The sequence below is a fragment of the Neolamprologus brichardi genome, chromosome 3, assembly GCF_056152115.1.
Source record: "Neolamprologus brichardi isolate AB-2024 chromosome 3, ASM5615211v1, whole genome shotgun sequence".
NCBI lineage: Eukaryota > Metazoa > Chordata > Actinopteri > Cichliformes > Cichlidae > Neolamprologus > Neolamprologus brichardi.
The window spans coordinates 47,718,696-47,737,123 of record NC_142106.1 but is presented as its reverse complement, the minus strand read 5'-3'; the positions used below and the strand labels follow the sequence as shown (position 1 = coordinate 47,737,123).

Here is an 18,428-nt window from a genome sequence, read left to right as displayed (position 1 = left end):
TTCATTTATCTTCACTTACCTACATCACTGCACTTGGCTAAGCAGTGCAATTCCAATCTCATTGCCAGTCCCAACATCAACAGATCAGTTTTATATTTCTTTCCATCTGGCTGGTGGATAACTGTACTGAATGTTGAGTTTTTCTACATATTGGTTTTGTAAAGCATCAACTGCACAGTCAGTTCACTGTTTAATGTTTGTGTTTAGGCCTGATTTAACTGGCTTAGGAATGTTGAAATGGTTTGCATTAGGTTACAAAACACTGGTGCTTAACTTTGTCTGGTATTTATTGTAACCCAGTTAGCCCAATTAAGATGATTTGTTCTGAATGTTATCCAGATAAAGAAAGCAGCTGTCATAACGATTTCAGAATAACCATTGTATAGAAAATAGTGTAAAGCTATGTCTACCTTGGACTTTACTATGAGGAGTATAATAAAATTACTTTGCACAGAGGGAGAGATTACCCAATAGGTCCCAAACCCTCACTTTGTTTGAGACCTCATACAATATGTTCTCTTGCAATTTTTAAGGCTTTGCATACCAGAACATAATAAAAATATAATCTTTTACTTACCAGATTCTGGATTTCTGCTACAAAAGCAGTGAAAAACTAACCTAAGATTCACTAGCTTGTAGAACTATTTTTAGCAGCAGTAATCTGAGCTAACTTGAAATAATAATTTTCTGTAAAACTTTCACATCAGTGGGGAGGGATTTTGGTCCAATCTTCTCTATAACATTGCTTCAGTTCATTGAAGTTTGTGGTCATTTGGGTCTCACTGTGGTGAGACTACAGTCATGTTGATGGTTGAAAAGCAGAGGGTTTCTCCTTGCAGCCCTTCCAAACAAGCCATTCTTGTTCAGTGTTTTTATAATTCTACTGTCACAAATTTTAACATTTTAACTGAGGCCTGTAGAGTCTGAGGTGCAGCTTCTGTTTTTGTTTTTTTGCAGTTTCTCTGAGCATTGCATCAACTGACTTTGGGGTGACTTTGCTGGGATGTTGATGCCTTGAAAGACTGGCAACTATCTGTGAATAATCTTTCACAGTGTAAAATGATGGACTTCAGACTACAGGACTGTGATTGCAGCCATTACCCAACTCTCTGTGAATGGTACTCATGGCCATTGATCAGTGGGTTTTGGTTAGTGGTTGTTGATCAATGGTCATGAGAATTAGCATAATTAAGATTATGTTCCTTCAGTGGCTGGTTTCAGTCATCGTGGCGATCGTGGCTCAAGAGTTGGCAGTTCTTCTTGTAATCGGAAGGTTGCCGGTTCGAGCCCCGAGTTGGACAGTCTCGGTCGTTGTGTCCTTGGGCAAGACACTTCACCTATTGCCTACTGGTGTTGGCCAGAAGGGCCGATGGCGTGATATGGCAGCCTTGCTTCTGTCAGTCTGCCCCAGGGCAGCTGTGGCTACAACTGTAGCCTCCACCAGTGTGTGAATGTGAGAGCGAATGAATAGTGGAACTGTAAAGCGCTTTGAGGGTTTCAAAAAGCGCTATAGAAATGCAATCCATTATTATTATTATGCAAATGTACTGTTTATAAGATTTGGGGAAACCTGCAGTCAGCTGAGACTGAAGAAGTCACTTGGATGAGTGACGAAACGTTTCTCCCACAAAACACTACGTCCAGATGAACAGAATCAACTTTTGGAGATTTACTTAGCTGGATGATTGAGCATACATCAAGATGGACTTCAGATAGTTTGGAAATGGCTTTATAACCTTACAATGATTAACTGAATTTGAAGGGTTAAAGAGTATCTCAAAGTGATTAATATGTCAAAACCACTTCACCCGCAATTCTCTCAGGTGTGACTCCTTTTACAAACCACTGCTTAAGTTTACGTATAGATTCTGGGCATGTGTGTGTGTCTTTGTCCCTCTCCTGACCTCACAAGTTGTCAGACTAGCTGTCTCCCTTTCTTTTATACCAATCCCCCTTTCTCTCTTACCTCTTTCCTTTCTTACTAAACATTTACTCTGAGAAGAGACTTCTTCTAACCTTATCTACAAGACAGCCCTCTGTATACACGTGTCAGTGTTAGATATCTGTACTTTTTCAAGCAGGACACACAAGTCTTTGGATTTTAACATAACATTTTGTCTAGGAAAGGAGCTTTCCTGTAGGAAGTCTACTAAATGAAAGTGCTGTTCTTAAACACTGACTGTACCAACAATAACATGGAACTTTTTAAGATGTGAGCCTGCATTAGCTCACTTCATTTTACTGCAGTACCTGGTATCTCTTTAGACACAGTGCTATATTGTGTGTGTGTGTGTGTGTGTGTGTGTGTGTGTGTGTGAGAGAGAGAGTCTGCTTGTATGTGTATATACATATATTATATCTAATATATGGGCTCTCGAGTGCATGCACTTGCATGGTGTTTAGCATTTTGCATGTAAATATGTGCACAGTAGATGTTCATAGTGTGCACATGTGGATGTTTGGCTTGGTGCATGAATGTGATAGGGTTTGACATTTGGCACACCACCATAACTGTGTTGTTATTCTGTATAGTTTAGCTCTCCCCAGTATAAATAAATCTGAAATTGTTTCCTAAAAACATATTACGCCATTAGCGTGAGTGAATTTGTGTGCGTAGAAACCAGCCAATGTTTTAGACTTTCTTTTTATCATTTTCTGATTTTCCCATTTCCAACCGTCTTATTGTTTTCCTACCTGAACAACAAAATAGGGCTTTTTATATCAACATAAACCACCACTATCATTGCTTTAATGACTTGTATGTTTAATCTGTTTAATCTATAATCTGCTGTAGTTATCCATTTCTTCGTCTTTCCTTCACATGATGATGCTTCTAATGAATATAAGACAAACCTAATTTATTCCAGTGTTCCCACATGCTGGAAAACATTCCATTATCATGTGTCATCCTGTTATAAACTATTCCACTTGCCAAAGACCCCAATAAATGTCATAACATCATTTGGTCCTATTTATGTTTAAAACAGCTTTATTACACTCACCTAAAAAGATCAGTTACCCAAGAGCAAAACTATGTGTAAGTATGTACAATAACGGGGGCAATTCTTTCCAAATGAAGAAAGATCATTCTTCTTTAACATCCTGTCCCAACCTTTTTAAAATAGGAAAAAAACGTATCCTTTGTGAAGGGTTGGGAGTGCAGATTGAGAAAAACAAGTCCCTATAAGGGGGGGAAAGGAGAAAAGAGGACTGGAATGTCAAAATAAACTCTCATTCTGGCAAGGCTTCATAGGTAATAGATCAACATCCCTTTTTCATGCTAGGAAACCTGTTTTAGGCGCTGTGCACAGTACCTCTGTTTAACTTGACGCATCTGGATGCTGGGTTTTGCTTTAGTAGCTTAACTGAAGGGCAAGAGGAAATCAATATAGCCAGAAAACACACAGTAGACCTGCAGCAAGTTATAGAAATGTTTATGTTTATATTAAACCACACAAAATTCTGAATGTTTTTTTATAATCTTGCTTCTAATAGCAACTTCTACCTCTTGTTATCCCCTACACTTCACCAAACTCCACCATCCAAATTAGTCATGTTTTTGACATCTCAGAGAAGTAAACTATTTTTCATTCTTTTTGCAGAACACTTTCTCCAGCGTCTTTCACATGGATTATGAGGAACTGGTGAAGGACTTTGCTGGTGAAGTCCTAGATGCCCCAAAAAGGTAAGAGGATCACCCTCAGCACAAGCCTAGTAAAATGGCATTCGAGTGTTAATGACTTTATGCCTTCAGGCATACTCTAGCTATTTTCATCAGTATTTTTGCAATGTTGAAAACTGTCCTTTCTCTCTCCCTAAGAGGCCTTTAGATGACATTTGCATAATGGGCACTTGCACAAAGATCTATTATCCTCATGTAGAAGGAGATGTTTTGGAAGTAATGAAAGTCTTAGGCTACGTTCACACTGCAGGTCTTAATGCTCAATTCCGATTTTTTGATCAAATCCGATTTTTTTGTCTGCTCGTTCACACTACAAATAAAATGAGACAGCAAACGTGCTCTAGTGTGAACGCTCAAAGCGGCCCGCATGCCCAAAATAAGATGTCACACACAACGCGCTCTGTTTAGACCCAGACCAAACAGTATTGTTTGACTGATGGCCCTTAATGTAAAGACTTCGGACTTCACGTTTCCCAATTTTTGCTTTAAGTTATTTTGTTATTTACATAATAATGTAAATTATTAAATTATAATAATGTTATTTACATAATAATGTAGATAACCTAATAATGATCCTTATTGCTGTTTTAGAGAGGAGCGGTGCTTCAAAGGATAGTTGCAGATTTCTGTCAGAATCTGCAGATTATACAGTACAAATAAAATGTTCACGTTGTCTTCCCAACAGTTTCACCGGATGGCCAGGAAGCGTTCACGATGTCTTATCGGGCGCTTGTCCTTCGCTGATAATTAGCATCTGTCTTGTGTCAGTGACGTAAAAGACGGATTTAATGCGACATGACCGTTCAAACAGCAGTCGCTTTCTAAAACATCGGATATGTATCGGATTCAGTACCACATACGAAAGTGACCCAGATCGGATTTGAAAATATCGGATTTGTGCCGTTCACACTGTCACACCATGATCGGATATGGGTCGCATAGGGTCAAAAAAGTTGGATTTGATGCGCTTTCGCCTGCAGTGTGAATGTAGCCTTATTATGCCCCTTCAGTCACACTGAATTGATAGTGTAGACAAGAACGAGGGGTTCAATACTCTTACGTTTGCTGAGCTGATTTGCAGCCTGTTGGGATCTTTTTAAGGTAATCCAAATTCTTCACCTGCCATATTCCTAGATATTCAACTGCAGGATTTCAGTACAAAGCTTTTGGTCCTCATTAGCTGGGCCCTTTTGGCTTCATTGCACTGTCCTTAGATTAATGTTGACAGATCTTGGGTTACAACCCATTTACCATGATGATGTGGACGCTTTTACTGACTTGGAGGCCATCTGAAACCTTTCTCAGAAAGCATCCAGTATGAACATTGTTTTGAGATACATGTGCACTCCTATTACATCTGACAACTCAGGTGGATGATGGAGATTTTGGTTGCTGTTAGTGAAAGGGCTCTTTGTTGTGTTCCCTGAATTATTACTAAGCAGTTTTTGTGGCGTTGTAGGGCACATGGTCATATTGGTGGAAACAGCTGCCATTTCCATGAGCTGTGTGCTTGGTCTATAGCTCAGGTGGTAGAGCAGATCACCTACTAACCGGAATGTTAGATGGGAAGCACTTAGGAACAGCATAGAAAAAAGTGCTTGTGCGATTTGGTGTGAATATGTGAATGTACAAGTTGTGTAAAGCGTGTTGAGTGTTCAGATAGAGTAGAAAAGTGCTATTTAAGAACCAGTCCATTTAACCTGCAACTTTCCAGTTAGTATCATTGATCAATGGGGTTTGATGAGTGGTTGTTGATCAGTGGTCATGATAATTTGCATATTAATGATCGAGGAACTGACCTCACAGCCCATTGTTCATTTAGTGGGCTAGTTTCAGTCATTGTGAAAATATACTGTTGATAAGATTGGGGAAACCTGCAGTCAGCTGAGACTGAAGAAGTCACTTGGATGAGTGGCGAAATGTTTCTCCTGCTGAAAACGCTACATCCAGATGAACAGAATCAACCAGTCCATTTACCATTTAACAGTCATTAGGGGTAGTCACATCCATAGCAGGACATCTCTGTCATGGTCCTGGGTCGTTGACCCAGCATTTTGTGTTCATTATTATTATTATTATTATTATTATTATTATTATTATTATTATTATTATTATCTTATGTTTGGGGGGTTCTGTCTATATGTATTTGGGGTTGGATGTTCTAGGTCTTTGGTTATAGTTTATGCTCCTGGTCAGTTTCGTGTTTTTGGTTTCGTCAGTGTACACTTCCTGTTTTACTTTGTAGATGCATGTATGACTCCTCTGTGTTCAGTTTTGTGCTCTCCCTGTCTCGTCTGTGTAATTAGGATCAGCTGTGCCTCCCTCCCATTACCTGTGTTCCCCGATGGTTCGTTTGTGTTATTCTGCGTCATTGGGTCATCTTTGCGTCTCTCTGCTCCACATTCTGCTCTCCATTTCCAGCTCTCCATCCCCTGTGTACTTCCTTATGTCTTTCCCTGCGTGTGACTTTGTGACTGAAATGATTTGAAAGGAAACACAAAGAGGTGAAGACTGAGTTCCCAACACAGGGTTAAATGGTTTGAGTATTTACAGCCAGGATGAGTAGAGGGCCATGGTACAAGGGAAAGGATTTGGGAATCTGCAGTTGTAGACTTGGGTTGCAGCCAAAAGGGGTGAATAAGAACTGATTTGATTTAAGATACAATGAGATAAAGATCCTTCCCCTTTACTCCCTACCACTCACTCGTCTTTTGGCATGCTGCTCTCTAGGGCGGCCTGACCTCCACAGTTGCTATGTAGCATCTAAAATTCAATCTTAATCTCATCCTAAGCAATACAATTGGATTGCATGTTTGTATTTGTGTGTGTGTGTGTGTGTGTTTGTGTGTGCAGTTAAGTGTGCATTCACTACATTTTCTGTGTATCAACATATCCATATCAACCTATGCATATATGTTAGTGCTTTATGTGATTTTGATTAGTCGGTTTGGTTTGCCTGGGGTAAGAAGAAGAAAAAGAGGTATGCTATAGTTTGATGGATTGCATATTTATAGGAGAAGTGAGAATAAGATTTTATACTAATAAGGAGATAAAATTGGATTTTAGTTTCTGATAAGTTTCTAATTAATGACAAGTTTCTGAAAATAAACTCGTATATATCTGCATGAAGTGCAGCCGTATCAGCTTGCAGCCATGGATAAGTGTAAAGAGCTCACTGAAATTGAGTGTGGTACTATAACGGGATGCTATTCCTTGATATTCTGCTATCAACTTTCTAAATAGTATTACTGCAAAGTGAAAGTATTTAGGAGGCATAGTACCTCAGACACAAGGTTGAAACCCACACAAAATGACAGAGCATTATTGTCAAGTGCTGAGTCATTTAGTACATAAAATTCACCAGCACTCTGCTGCTAAGAGAGGTGTGAAACCACAAAAGTAGGGATATTACTATTTTCCACCAAAAAACATTAAAAATGTAGCTTTATGAAAATAAATACAATATGACAGAACAAACCAACTCAATAAGTAAAATATTAATACAGAAAAGTGAAGAGCTTAATAAATTAAGATCTAAATATGATTCAATAGGGAGCTTAAAATTAATGCAGGTATTGTGGTACACAGCAAATCCAGCATGTCCAAATTAACACTGTCAGATTTGATTTCAACACTTTTAAAGTGTCTATATGGGTCCACACCAGAGAGTGTTAATTTAACTCTTTTTGGAGAGTTGGTACATTAACTCTGATTTAGTGTTAAACACCAAATCTGTCTGGAGTTGATAATTTAACACTTACTAATGCTAACTAGGTGTTAAGAGTTTATATATTAACTCTCAAAGAGTATTTTAGTTTAACTACGTAAGAGTTATCTTCTAATTAATTCAAAAAAGCGGGAATTTTACTGTTCTGAACTTCTAGAAATTTCTCTTGGAAATAAACATTTACTAAAAAGACGCAATAGTTTTTGAAAAACATTTATTCTGAACTGTGCACCACAATTTCAAAACATTTTCTGAAAGATGTAACAGTGTACATGTTCTCACTTTCATTAGAATTTTGTTTATCAAAAGGTCTGACATAGGTGAGCTGGTAAATGCAAATAACAGCATTCTCATCACTTATTTCAATAAATACAAAATACAATATACATGTCCTTCATTCATCACTTCGTGGAACTGCAATGCACTTCTGCTCTCCCCCATATTCCATCTTCGCAAGCATATCCTATGTGGAGATTGAATAAAAATTAGTTGACACTAATTAATGGCACAAATCAATTGCAGCACAGTAAAAAAGAAAGGAATCCTTTTTGAGCCATTACTTGTGTAAAGTATTTTCCCAAAAGACAAGGACACAGGCAACAGGTAATACTGAACTAAATGTAAAACCTCAACCTTTTTCATTTTTACCTAAACCGTGTGCACAAAACTCTGGAGGGATCTAAATGTTAACGTAGAACCCAGTCAGGACGTCTGCTACTGCTGTTTGCTCGTTTTTTGTTTGTTTTTTTATGGGAGATCGTTTTCAGGCTTCAAGTAGCACCATTATACCAACATTTCACATTCTAGACATTGTTTTAGGTGTATTTGACCAAAGGTTTGACTGAAAATTCACATGCAAGCTTTTTTTCAAGGCTGTGGTATTTGCCCGCAAACAATACCTTTCAGCTAGCTAAAACAGAATATTATGCTGTCAGCGAGCAACATGGCTAATGCCTTTCACACAGCTTTGTCTCAACTCCAAAGAGCCACAGAAGTAAAAGCTAATAACAATAATTGAAACAATCTTTGATAAAATGACTTACCAAGCATGGCAAACAACTCAAATATGTAGAGCAAAATGTTCTGAAACGGCTTCACTTCAGCTTCGATTGGAGCCGTGCTGGGGGCGGAGTCTGTGAATTTACTCTATTGGTGTCATAGCCCCTCTAGGAGTTCAGAGTTAAGAGGTCAAGAGTTAATATTTCTATTGTAACACCTCCAGATTTGAAATAGAAACACTCATTTTTAACACTCGATTTTAACTACTATCATTTTACACCTCAGAGTTACATTAAAAGAATGTGACTCTACTTAGAGTAAAATTAACTCTAAGACTACTAACACCAAAACATTTAACACTTTTGAATTTGCTGTGTTGTAAATATACAGTACATGAACGTAGATAAAACTTTAACCAAACTTTAAAGTAGTTCCTTAACTTTAACGTAACTCTTTAATTCTGTGATATTATTTAGTAATGTGTGTATTTTTTTTTATTGCATATTTCATAAACATTCCTAACTGTAACATTGCAATATAAGCAAACAAATGAAGCCTGAATATAACATGCTATGTAACGTATTAACACTGCAGTTTGTAGACCCAATTTGAAGCTAATCTACATAAGAAAATATACAGCTCAAGAATCGAGAGGAAAGCTCAAATCACACATGAGATTTTGACTGAAATATTCAAGTTGAAAAATATTTAATGACGTGGACAACAAATTGATGTGACAACATTACATATATTTCCTACAATATACAAGTTTAAGTTTTTGTTTTTAACAAACAAGTCAAATTATTTTGAATTCAGCTATGCTACTCCAAATAAAAATCAAAAGCATGTCACGCACTACTCAACGACTCACTACAACGTTTTTTACATTAATTTAAAATCGGAACCACATATTTGTGGGTTAATCCCAAATATTAGGAGGGGCCAAAGCTCTTGGTGCTGAGAATCACAACAAGAAAGGCATGTCATAAGATTCTGAGAAATGGAATAACACACTGATTAATTTTCATAGGATTTGGTGACGATAATAATGTAAGTGGTCTTTAAATGTAACTTTAATGCATTTAAAATAAAGAAAACTAAAAACACAAAGATTTCATGGTTTGGTATATTTTTATTTTATTATTATTAAAGATCAGGTAATACATAAAACATGCTTTTGATCAGACTTTAATCACTTTTTCTGTGTGTCTTAGCTATATCTTTATAGCTAAGAGACAGCTAGGACTCAGTAAAGGAAAGTTTGGTGAAACAAATGGACCTGTGAGTTTCAAGTTTTAACATCCTTTTCTTGTGTGTGACTGATTTAAACCCAACGCACAGATATTCTTCTTACTAGGTCTTTTATTTTTGTGAGAAGATATTCTGCTCTCCGGGCCTCTTATTTTTGTGTCTGCTAATAATTCAAGTCAACAGGGAAAGAAATTGAAATAATTGGTAGATGGACCAGACACAAACCAGACCTTGCCTTGTCTTCTATAGGGTCTCATTTTTTAATTCCCACTTTCATTCCAGTTTCTCCTAATCTAATAATTCTGTTTAAATGCTGCTGTGTGTATGTGCTAGATTTCCTCTGGGACAGCTGCGAAATGGCAAAAATGAGCAACTCCATCTGGGCCGATGTGGGAAGGGAGGGAGGAGCAGTGCAGGATGTTAGCTTTGACTGTCTGGAACTGCTGGAGGCTTTTTATAGTGACATTAACTGCCACGGCTGTGGCTTCACAGTGACACGAAATCTTTTTCGCTAAAGCAGGAAGTTCAGTCATGCTGAACTGATGCTGTAGATACAGCTCACATGAATGGCAGGCAGATGATTTCAAGCAGACAAAGTGGGACAGTGAAGTTTGTGTGGGTCTGGAGCTTGATTGTTGCCCGGAATCAAAAGCCAAAGTTTTCTGTCATGGTTTACATGATGCCGGCAGGTTTTCTATGACCTTGTTTAAGTCAGTCACAGAGCAAGGGAGAGAAAGGGTGGATTTTAGTGTGGATTTCAGTTTGAGTGATTAAACCCAAACACAAATGCACATAGTCTGCTCCTTTTCCATCTGTGTGTGGGTGTATACTGAGGTCACTTTGGATAGGACACATTGAGGTAATTAGCTTGAAGGCTCAAATTTATCCAAAATTAAAGGCCTAACATGCATTAAATCTTGGAAATCAAAGAAAAACACTAAAAGACTCACTTTTACTTGAGTAAACGAATGACTATCAGAAACTTAAACACTCTATTGCGCTACAAATCTACACACACATACACACTACAAAATTCATGTTTTAATGTTAAATGTTCTATTTTTGCTCTTAATAAAAAACTAGCCAAATAATTTAAGTAACTTCAAGGGCCAAATGCATTATATTTCTTTACGTCAATATAGTAGGGGTGTCGTGGACCGCAAGTGGCCCCTGGGCCACGAGTTTGAGACGCCTGCTCTAGTAGAACCAGGCTTAGGGAGAGGCAGACATCTGCTGTGTTGGGAGGAATTTTCCAGTAAGTGTACTTCAGGTCTACTTCACTGGATGGTTAAGAGTGTAAAGAGTCTCAGAATCTGTGGGCACAGTTGGCTGGAATCACTTGCCCATGATTTTACCTCTAACCCTAGCCAGCCAATGGAAGAACACCCGCTGGTTGAGGAATGTCTTCTCCTGGTCCACAGAGATGTTCACTTGCCCTAGTGCCCCATATTAATCAGTAGCCAGTAAAGCCTTGCATAATGTATAATGGGCTTCTAAATAGTTCAAAATACATCAATATTCAGTTTTTTGTTTTTTATTTATTTATTTATTTATCAATCGTTGTTTTTTGGGTCATCCACAGGATTTTTCTGCTGGATTATTTGAAAGAAAATTGGAAAATTCACAAGTAGGCGTAGATTTCACTGTACTTTGTTGGACATTAATAGCAGATTAACACAACTGATGCAAAGACTATGCAGTGCTCTTAAAAGTTAGTTAAAGAACCAAATTCTTTAACTAACTTTTACCACATGAACATGAAACCAGCCAGTGTTTGTGTCCACTTTTTTGACAGTGTTACAGCAAAGAAATAATTTAACACTATAAAGCTATATAGTAATCTACTGGAGATGGAACGGTCTCACCTTACTACACAACAACAGCAACGGGACTTGAGGCTAACCTCAAAACTGCTTTCACCTTGCTGTCTGATCACTCCATTTTTTTCTGCTTCCTTTGAGATTTAAGCTTCTCTCTTGCCAAGGTTGTGGTCTTTGGCAGGGATAGCTCAGTTGAGGCAGGAATAGTTCGGTAAGTAGAGTGGTGGTCCCGTGATTGGAACGTCGGGGTTTCAAATCTCAGCTACTCTGAGGTACCCCTGAGTAAAGTACCTACATGCTGCTCCTCAGGCGCTAGATGGTGGCTGCTCACTGCTTCACTGAGTGAATGGGTTAAATGCAGAGAGGAATTTCCTCACAGGAATCAAGAAAGTATACAATTTTTATTTATTTATTTTGAGTTTCTCATTTTAAGGACGTAAGAGATTATATTTCTGTCCTTAACCTGATCCATTTCCTCCCAAGTCTCCCTCTAGTAAACCTCTGACCTGATGGGCAAACAGAAACACAAAAGGTGAAAAACCTGTAGAAACCTGATGAAACTTACAATAGACAAACAGGAGAAGGGCTACCAGGTCTGCAAAAGGTCTACCATTTACCTGTACAGTTATGACAGATAGTCTTGTCTGATCATCAACTGATGCTAAATGCTCTGTTCTTGGCACATAACACAAAACCAGAAGCTTTGTATATCTTAACTAGACAAACTGATATGACCTATCTACACCCATTATAATAGACTACTTCTGCTGTTTCCTTTGGCTGGGTTATGTTTCTCTTGTGTGAAGTAGATAAGTTTGCTAGATCTAGTCTAAGAAAATGAATTACTGAAATACTCCTTGACCCACATCTTTACCTCTAGATCAGGGGTCGGCAACCTTTCTGATGACGAGTGCCATCTAAAATTTCCTCAGAAGTCAGTGTGCCATATGATTGCATTAGCAATAAATTTAATAACGCTCTATATTAACAGTTACACTCTATATAGAACCACTTTATAGAATTATATTTGTTCGCAGATGTTTGCAGCTATCAGCGAATAGTTATCAGCTATTTTGAAACAAAAAAAGACTTCTTATCCATAACAGCAAATGAACTGTACAATAGAAAATGCAAATGCTATTTATGGTCTCCTCACAACAATGATAAGAAAAATAAACTGGGCCAATATGGCATGTTTGTTAATACAGGGACACACATGTTAATGTGATCTCTGGTCTCCCACTCAGCTACACAGGACTCCGAGTGTCCAGAATTCAGACCTGAGGACACTCATGTGAGAGAAAATCTGCTCACACAGATATGTAGAGCCAAATACTGTCAATAAGGCCTCTGCAATGTTCTGAAGACAGTTAAACTTGTCAGGTAGTGATGTCCAGCAGGTGAAAATGCAGCTCCATGAACACGCACATCTATGGATTCCAGCTGCTTTGATGTTGCATTAACTGGCATTGACTCAGCCACTTAATGCAAGACAAATCTAGCTGCTCATTAAAGATTTCTGGTTTGATCAGAAAATAAAACATTGGTCCAAACGCCTGAAAGTCCCAAAAAAATCGCATTGTGAATTCTGTCTCGAGTCTACGGATGTATCCGTGTATTTCCGTGGTGCTGATGCTGTGCTGAGCGGAAAGCTCCTGAAGCTTTTGAAGTGTCAGAATGTGGAAAGCTAACAACTTCCCTCTCACCAGTAGGCTAAGTTATTTTTAGCCAATTACAAGTTGAATCTGGTAGTTGGGGTTGTTAGCTAAGATACCGTCATTAAGAAGAGGCACAACTAATGTGTCTATGCGAGCTGATTTGCGATGTGCACCACTGGTGCACCGCATTTATTTTTTAATGCACCTTCTCAGATTACTTCACTGCGTGTCGTGCCCAGGAATGGACTGGGACAAAAAATCAGCCCGGGCATTTTGACTAGAGACCAGCCCACCAGGTATTAAAGCCATAAAGCCTTTGAATGAAAACAAACACTGTTGTGACAGTGATGTACAGTCTTGTTGGTATATGTATGATTTCTATACATTTTACGTCAGATAAAAACTTTGGTTGTAAGCTTCAGATAATTATTTAATAACAGCCAGACATTTTAAATGAGAATAAGAAAGAAAAGTATTTCTTTGTGCCCCCTTTTCCCTGTTAATGCCCCACCTGGCCCCCTGGCAAAACTTTGCTAGAGCCGCCCCTGCACAGTTACCAGCTGTCAGCGTAAAAAAGGATCCTGGTGTTATTTGTCTCTCAGAAACAGTTCATAACTTCCCTTCAACTCATCCATGTCACCTAAAAGGTAAACCTGTTTCTCCATCACCTGCTCAGCTCTGATGATTCAGTAAGGACATCTCCTGGTTTCATCTTCATGTTTCCCTCTCACCACATATCCGAACCGACACCATGACCAGCAGCTTTACAGCTGTGGCTCCATCAAACATCAGCTGATACTAGAAATTAATATTAAATAAATTCTAACAACAGCTGATCAAGCTTAAATGTGCTGCTGTTGTTTAACGCGACATCCGCTGGTTTCCTCTTTCTGGCGCAAAGTGGGCGATAAACAAACAAGAGAGCCGATCAGCTGATCATTGATCAGTTCCATGACTGAAGTAGAAACAGGAGAGGGAGGAGAGAAGAAGAGGCAGCTGTGCAGCGTAAAGACAGAATAGCTCCAGCTTTGTGTCTGTTTCATTGTAGCTGAAGTATGGGACAAACTGTGTTCCTTTTCAGCTCAATACGAAATGCGTAATATTTTCTCTGAATGCGGGACGATTCGTCTTTTTACGGGATGGTTGGCAACTCTACTAACTAACCTTATGAATAAAATAAAGTTCATGCTAGCTAGTACGCAGTACGAGTTATTCTAACTGACGGTAAAAAGTCAGCACAACGAAAATAAACTCCACCTAAACTTGGTTTATATCTGACCCAGATAGACTGCAGGTCATAACTTCTTACCTGAAGTTCAGTTCACCTGACACTCGGACCGACGGCTGCCTCGGGTCTCTTCTCTTGCCTCCCCTTTCTCTCATCCACCTGCTGGCCTCCACCACTTGCTAATGTTACTGAATCTGTGGAAGCTACGCCATAGCCACCACCAAACAACTGAGTTGTTTTTACACACCGGCCAGCATCTGGCCAATCCACCACCTTTGATTGTTTATACTGTTACAAAAAAATAAATAAAAAATCATCGGCCCACCGAGCAAATGCCCGGTATGCCCGATGGCCAGTCCAGCTATGGCCGTGCCATCAGTTAACCCTTCGCGTGCCACAGGTTGCCGACCCCTGCTCTAGATAGAGCACTCTGAGATACTAGCCTAGGACACGAGCTTCCATCATCCAAGACCGTTCTCGTCCATGATGCATTCGCACTCGGTCTTCACGGAAACACCATCTGAACCTTGCCTCCACTCGCAGTGATTCAGAGACTCCTGATTTCGTTCCCTGACCTGAAACCCCCCTTTTCCTCCCACGTCACAGAATTCATGTGTACATAGTTATTCTAGTACTTCTTATTATTTTGTACAGTTCATGCTTGCTACTAGCATTCTAGAATATCATGTATCCCTCATAGGCCACATTACATCACAGTGCACAGCTCATAGTCAAGTCATCTTTATTGTACTCTGTAAATAAAGTCAGATAAATCACGTTCATCAGTGCCTCCATGTGTGATCTACATTTGCGTCTGGTTGTCTTGTTTGGCCTTCGACTGTGATATATTTGACCATAAAGGTCTACTTTGCGTAGTCTCCTCTGAACAGTTGATTTAGAGATGTAACTGCTGCTGGAACTCTGTGTGGCATTAATCCGGGCTCTAATCTCAGATGCTGGTGATTTCTGAGGCTGGTGACTGAGATGAACTTCTCAGCAGCAGAGGTGACTATTGGTCTTCCTTTCGTTTGGTGGTCCTCATGTGAGCCAGTTTGGTTGTAGTGCTTGATGGTTTTTGCAACTGCACTTGGGGACACATTCAAGTTTAGCAACTTTCCAGACTGACTGACTGTTCCCATCTTCCCATTAAGAAGGCAAAAAATTCCACAAATCAGCCCTGACAAGGCACACCTGTGAAGTGAAAACTGTTTCAGCTGACTATGTCATGAAGCTCATTGAAAGAGGGCCAAGGGTTTGTAGTGCTGTCAACTAAGGAAAAAAACATATTTATGTGGCTCAAGAGTTGTCAGTTCATCTTGTAATCGGAAGGTTGCCGGTTCGAGCCCCGGCTTGGACAGTCTCGTCGTTGTGTCCTTGGGCAAGACACTTCACCTACTGCCTACTGGTGTTGGCCAGAGGGGCCGATGGTGCAATATGGCAGCCTTGCTTCTGTCAGTCTGCCCCAGGGCAGCTGTGGCTAAAACTGTAGCTGCCTCCACCAGTGTGTGAATGTGAGAGTGACTGAATAGTGGAATTGTAAAGCGCTTTGAGGGTCTCGAAAAGCGCTATATAAATGCAATCCATTATTATATTTAGAGTTATTTATCAATTTTTTTCTTTGCTACATAATTCCATATATCTTTCCGCATATATTAGATGTCTGCAGTATGTATCTACAATGTAGAAAGTAGTTAAAATGAAGAAAAAACATAAATGAAAGAGTACATTAAATGTTTATATACTGTCCAGTATGGTGCAGAAACTTAAATAAAGACTTTCCAGTGATCCACGTTCACTGTTGACTATAAGGAAAAATCCGTAAGGTCCATCCTTGATCATTTTCATAATATAATTGCTAGATTCCATCAAAACATGCTTAACAGTTTGTGTCTCTCATGATGGGGTCCTTTCTGTCATTTGCTAACACATGCTCATATTCCCTCCCAGTCTTACTCACACACCACTTACACCACAGCACTACAGCCAAAATCCATTGGCTTTAACTTTAGCTGACTTTAAGCTTGTGCCATGTTTATATATCCATTTTCCATCGTTTCTCATGCAGTATTATAGCTGGACTCTGTGGTTAAACTTGGAGAGACAAAAGATAACAAACAGGGTTATTAAGTGGTGACAGACATGACTGATGGCTTTAGCTCCCAGGTCTGAGCCAGGGCACACTGAACTCAGGTGCGGCTTTCTAGCTCCCCTAGTTTTTATTAGCCAGCAGCTATTTTATTATTCAGTGCTGTTAGCCTAGAGCAGGGGTCGGCAACCTGCGGCTCTTTAATCTTTAGACTGCGGCTCCTTGGTTTGAGAAAATAAATTGTAAAAGTATTTAGCTGAAGTGTATTTTATTTGTGTTAGTTCTTTTTATTTAACTTGTAGTTCTAAATTGGAAGATTATCATGATCTTGAAATATAAAAATAAAATTACATTTTATTATTTTATAAAAATAACACTCGCGGAAGCTGGTATAACTGCTGAAACGCCGTGCATTTATCGAGACTTTCAACCCCAGGTAGGCCAAGTATGGAGAAATGTAAGAAAAGAAAAATATCTGAAGAAAATAAAACATTTAATGATGCCTGGGCAGATTTATTTGCATTTACTTCTGATGATAGCGGCGTACTATGGCATTATTTTTGTGCCACTACTATGTCAAAGTTGATACTATACATACTACTTAACTGCTTGTTGCTAATTTTGGCTATTGAAAATACTCAGGGCTGCTTTTACTTCTAAAAGTCAAAGTACTGATACAGCACCACAAAGTCCCCCCTAGTAGAATTAATAGAAAAGGTTGTGCATTTTAAGAAAAAAAAACAACTATTAATTGAGGAAGCAAAAATACTTAATACACATTATGCATGCATATTATGCCATGGCCACCACATAATAAATGTTGCCACCCCATAACCAGTAGCAAAGTATGATAGAAACTGCATGCTAGAACACTAATAACTGTTATTTCTCTGCCAGAAATATTAAAATTGATACAAGGCTGAATGGATCCATTTTATGTTGTTTATCCCAAATTCTGACCCTCCCTGTTGCAACAGAGACTCATCAACCCAGAGAATGTCTTTCCTATCCTCTGTTGCAGTTTGGTGAAATGCTCTTCTGCATATCATGATTGTGTTACCATTGCTTTCCTATAAAGTCATCTGGTTATTCTCCTCTGACCTCTGGCATCAATAAGGCATTTTCTCCCGGACAATTGCTTCTTACTGGATATTTTCTATTTTTTTGATCATTCTCTGTATAACCTCCATATGGTTGTGTGGGAAAATCTCAGTAGGTCAGCGGTTTCTGAAAAACTTTGTCTGGTTAGAACAACCATGCCACATTCAAAATCACTCAAGTCACCTTCCTTTTCCAATCTGTTGCTTGGGAGATCTTTTGATATCAGCGTCCCTCATTTCATTGAGTTGACTGGCTTATTACACATTTGTGTTAATAAGTAGATGAACTGGATATACCTAACAAAGTTGCTGGTAAATGTATAAGAAATTATAAGAGTGACTGAAAAATGTGTCTTCTGCTTTCAGTGATATGCGGGCCTATGTGATAAACCATTCTACCATAGCAGTTTTTGGACAAAGCTGTGTCTGTTAAAAGAAATGCATTTTTAAAAACGGTCGTCAGGCACATTTACTTAACCGCCCACATCTTGTTTATTTACCTTTTCACAAACAGTAATGTAGACCTTTGAGTTTTTGGTTTTAAGTGCAGTTAAATGGTGTAAATATTTCCTGACAAACACCAGTTTCACCATCTGCCCAACAGGCTACCAGCAGGGTGGTGGCAAACCTGGCAGGGTAATAAATCCAACTCCCCCCCAAATGTATTTTTTTAACATCTGTTTTAAATTTCATTTGGAGCACTTGAAACCAACAACATATGTCAGGTTGTTGGTAGCTATACATTTAAACAGAGCCTTTTAGATGAATCCAGCTCCAACTGGGAGCTAATATGGTCAGTGCATTGCAGTCAGCGACAAAACACAGGCTGCAAAGCCAGTCAAATTAACAGTCACATGGCAGAGATGGTCCCAGTCAT

General features: G+C 38.9%; 1 protein-coding gene across 3 annotated transcripts in view; it reads left to right on the top strand.

Annotated features, from left to right (window-relative positions):
- pde5ab (phosphodiesterase 5A, cGMP-specific, b) overlaps positions 1-18,428 on the top strand; it is a 111,840-nt gene that overhangs the window by 65,349 nt on the left and 28,063 nt on the right. For all 3 annotated transcript variants that reach the window (XM_087837767.1, XM_087837766.1, XM_087837765.1), the window contains exon 8: positions 3,603-3,685. In XM_087837767.1, the coding sequence (XP_087693893.1) occupies positions 3,603-3,685 (83 nt within the window). The remainder of the gene's footprint in view (positions 1-3,602; positions 3,686-18,428) is intronic.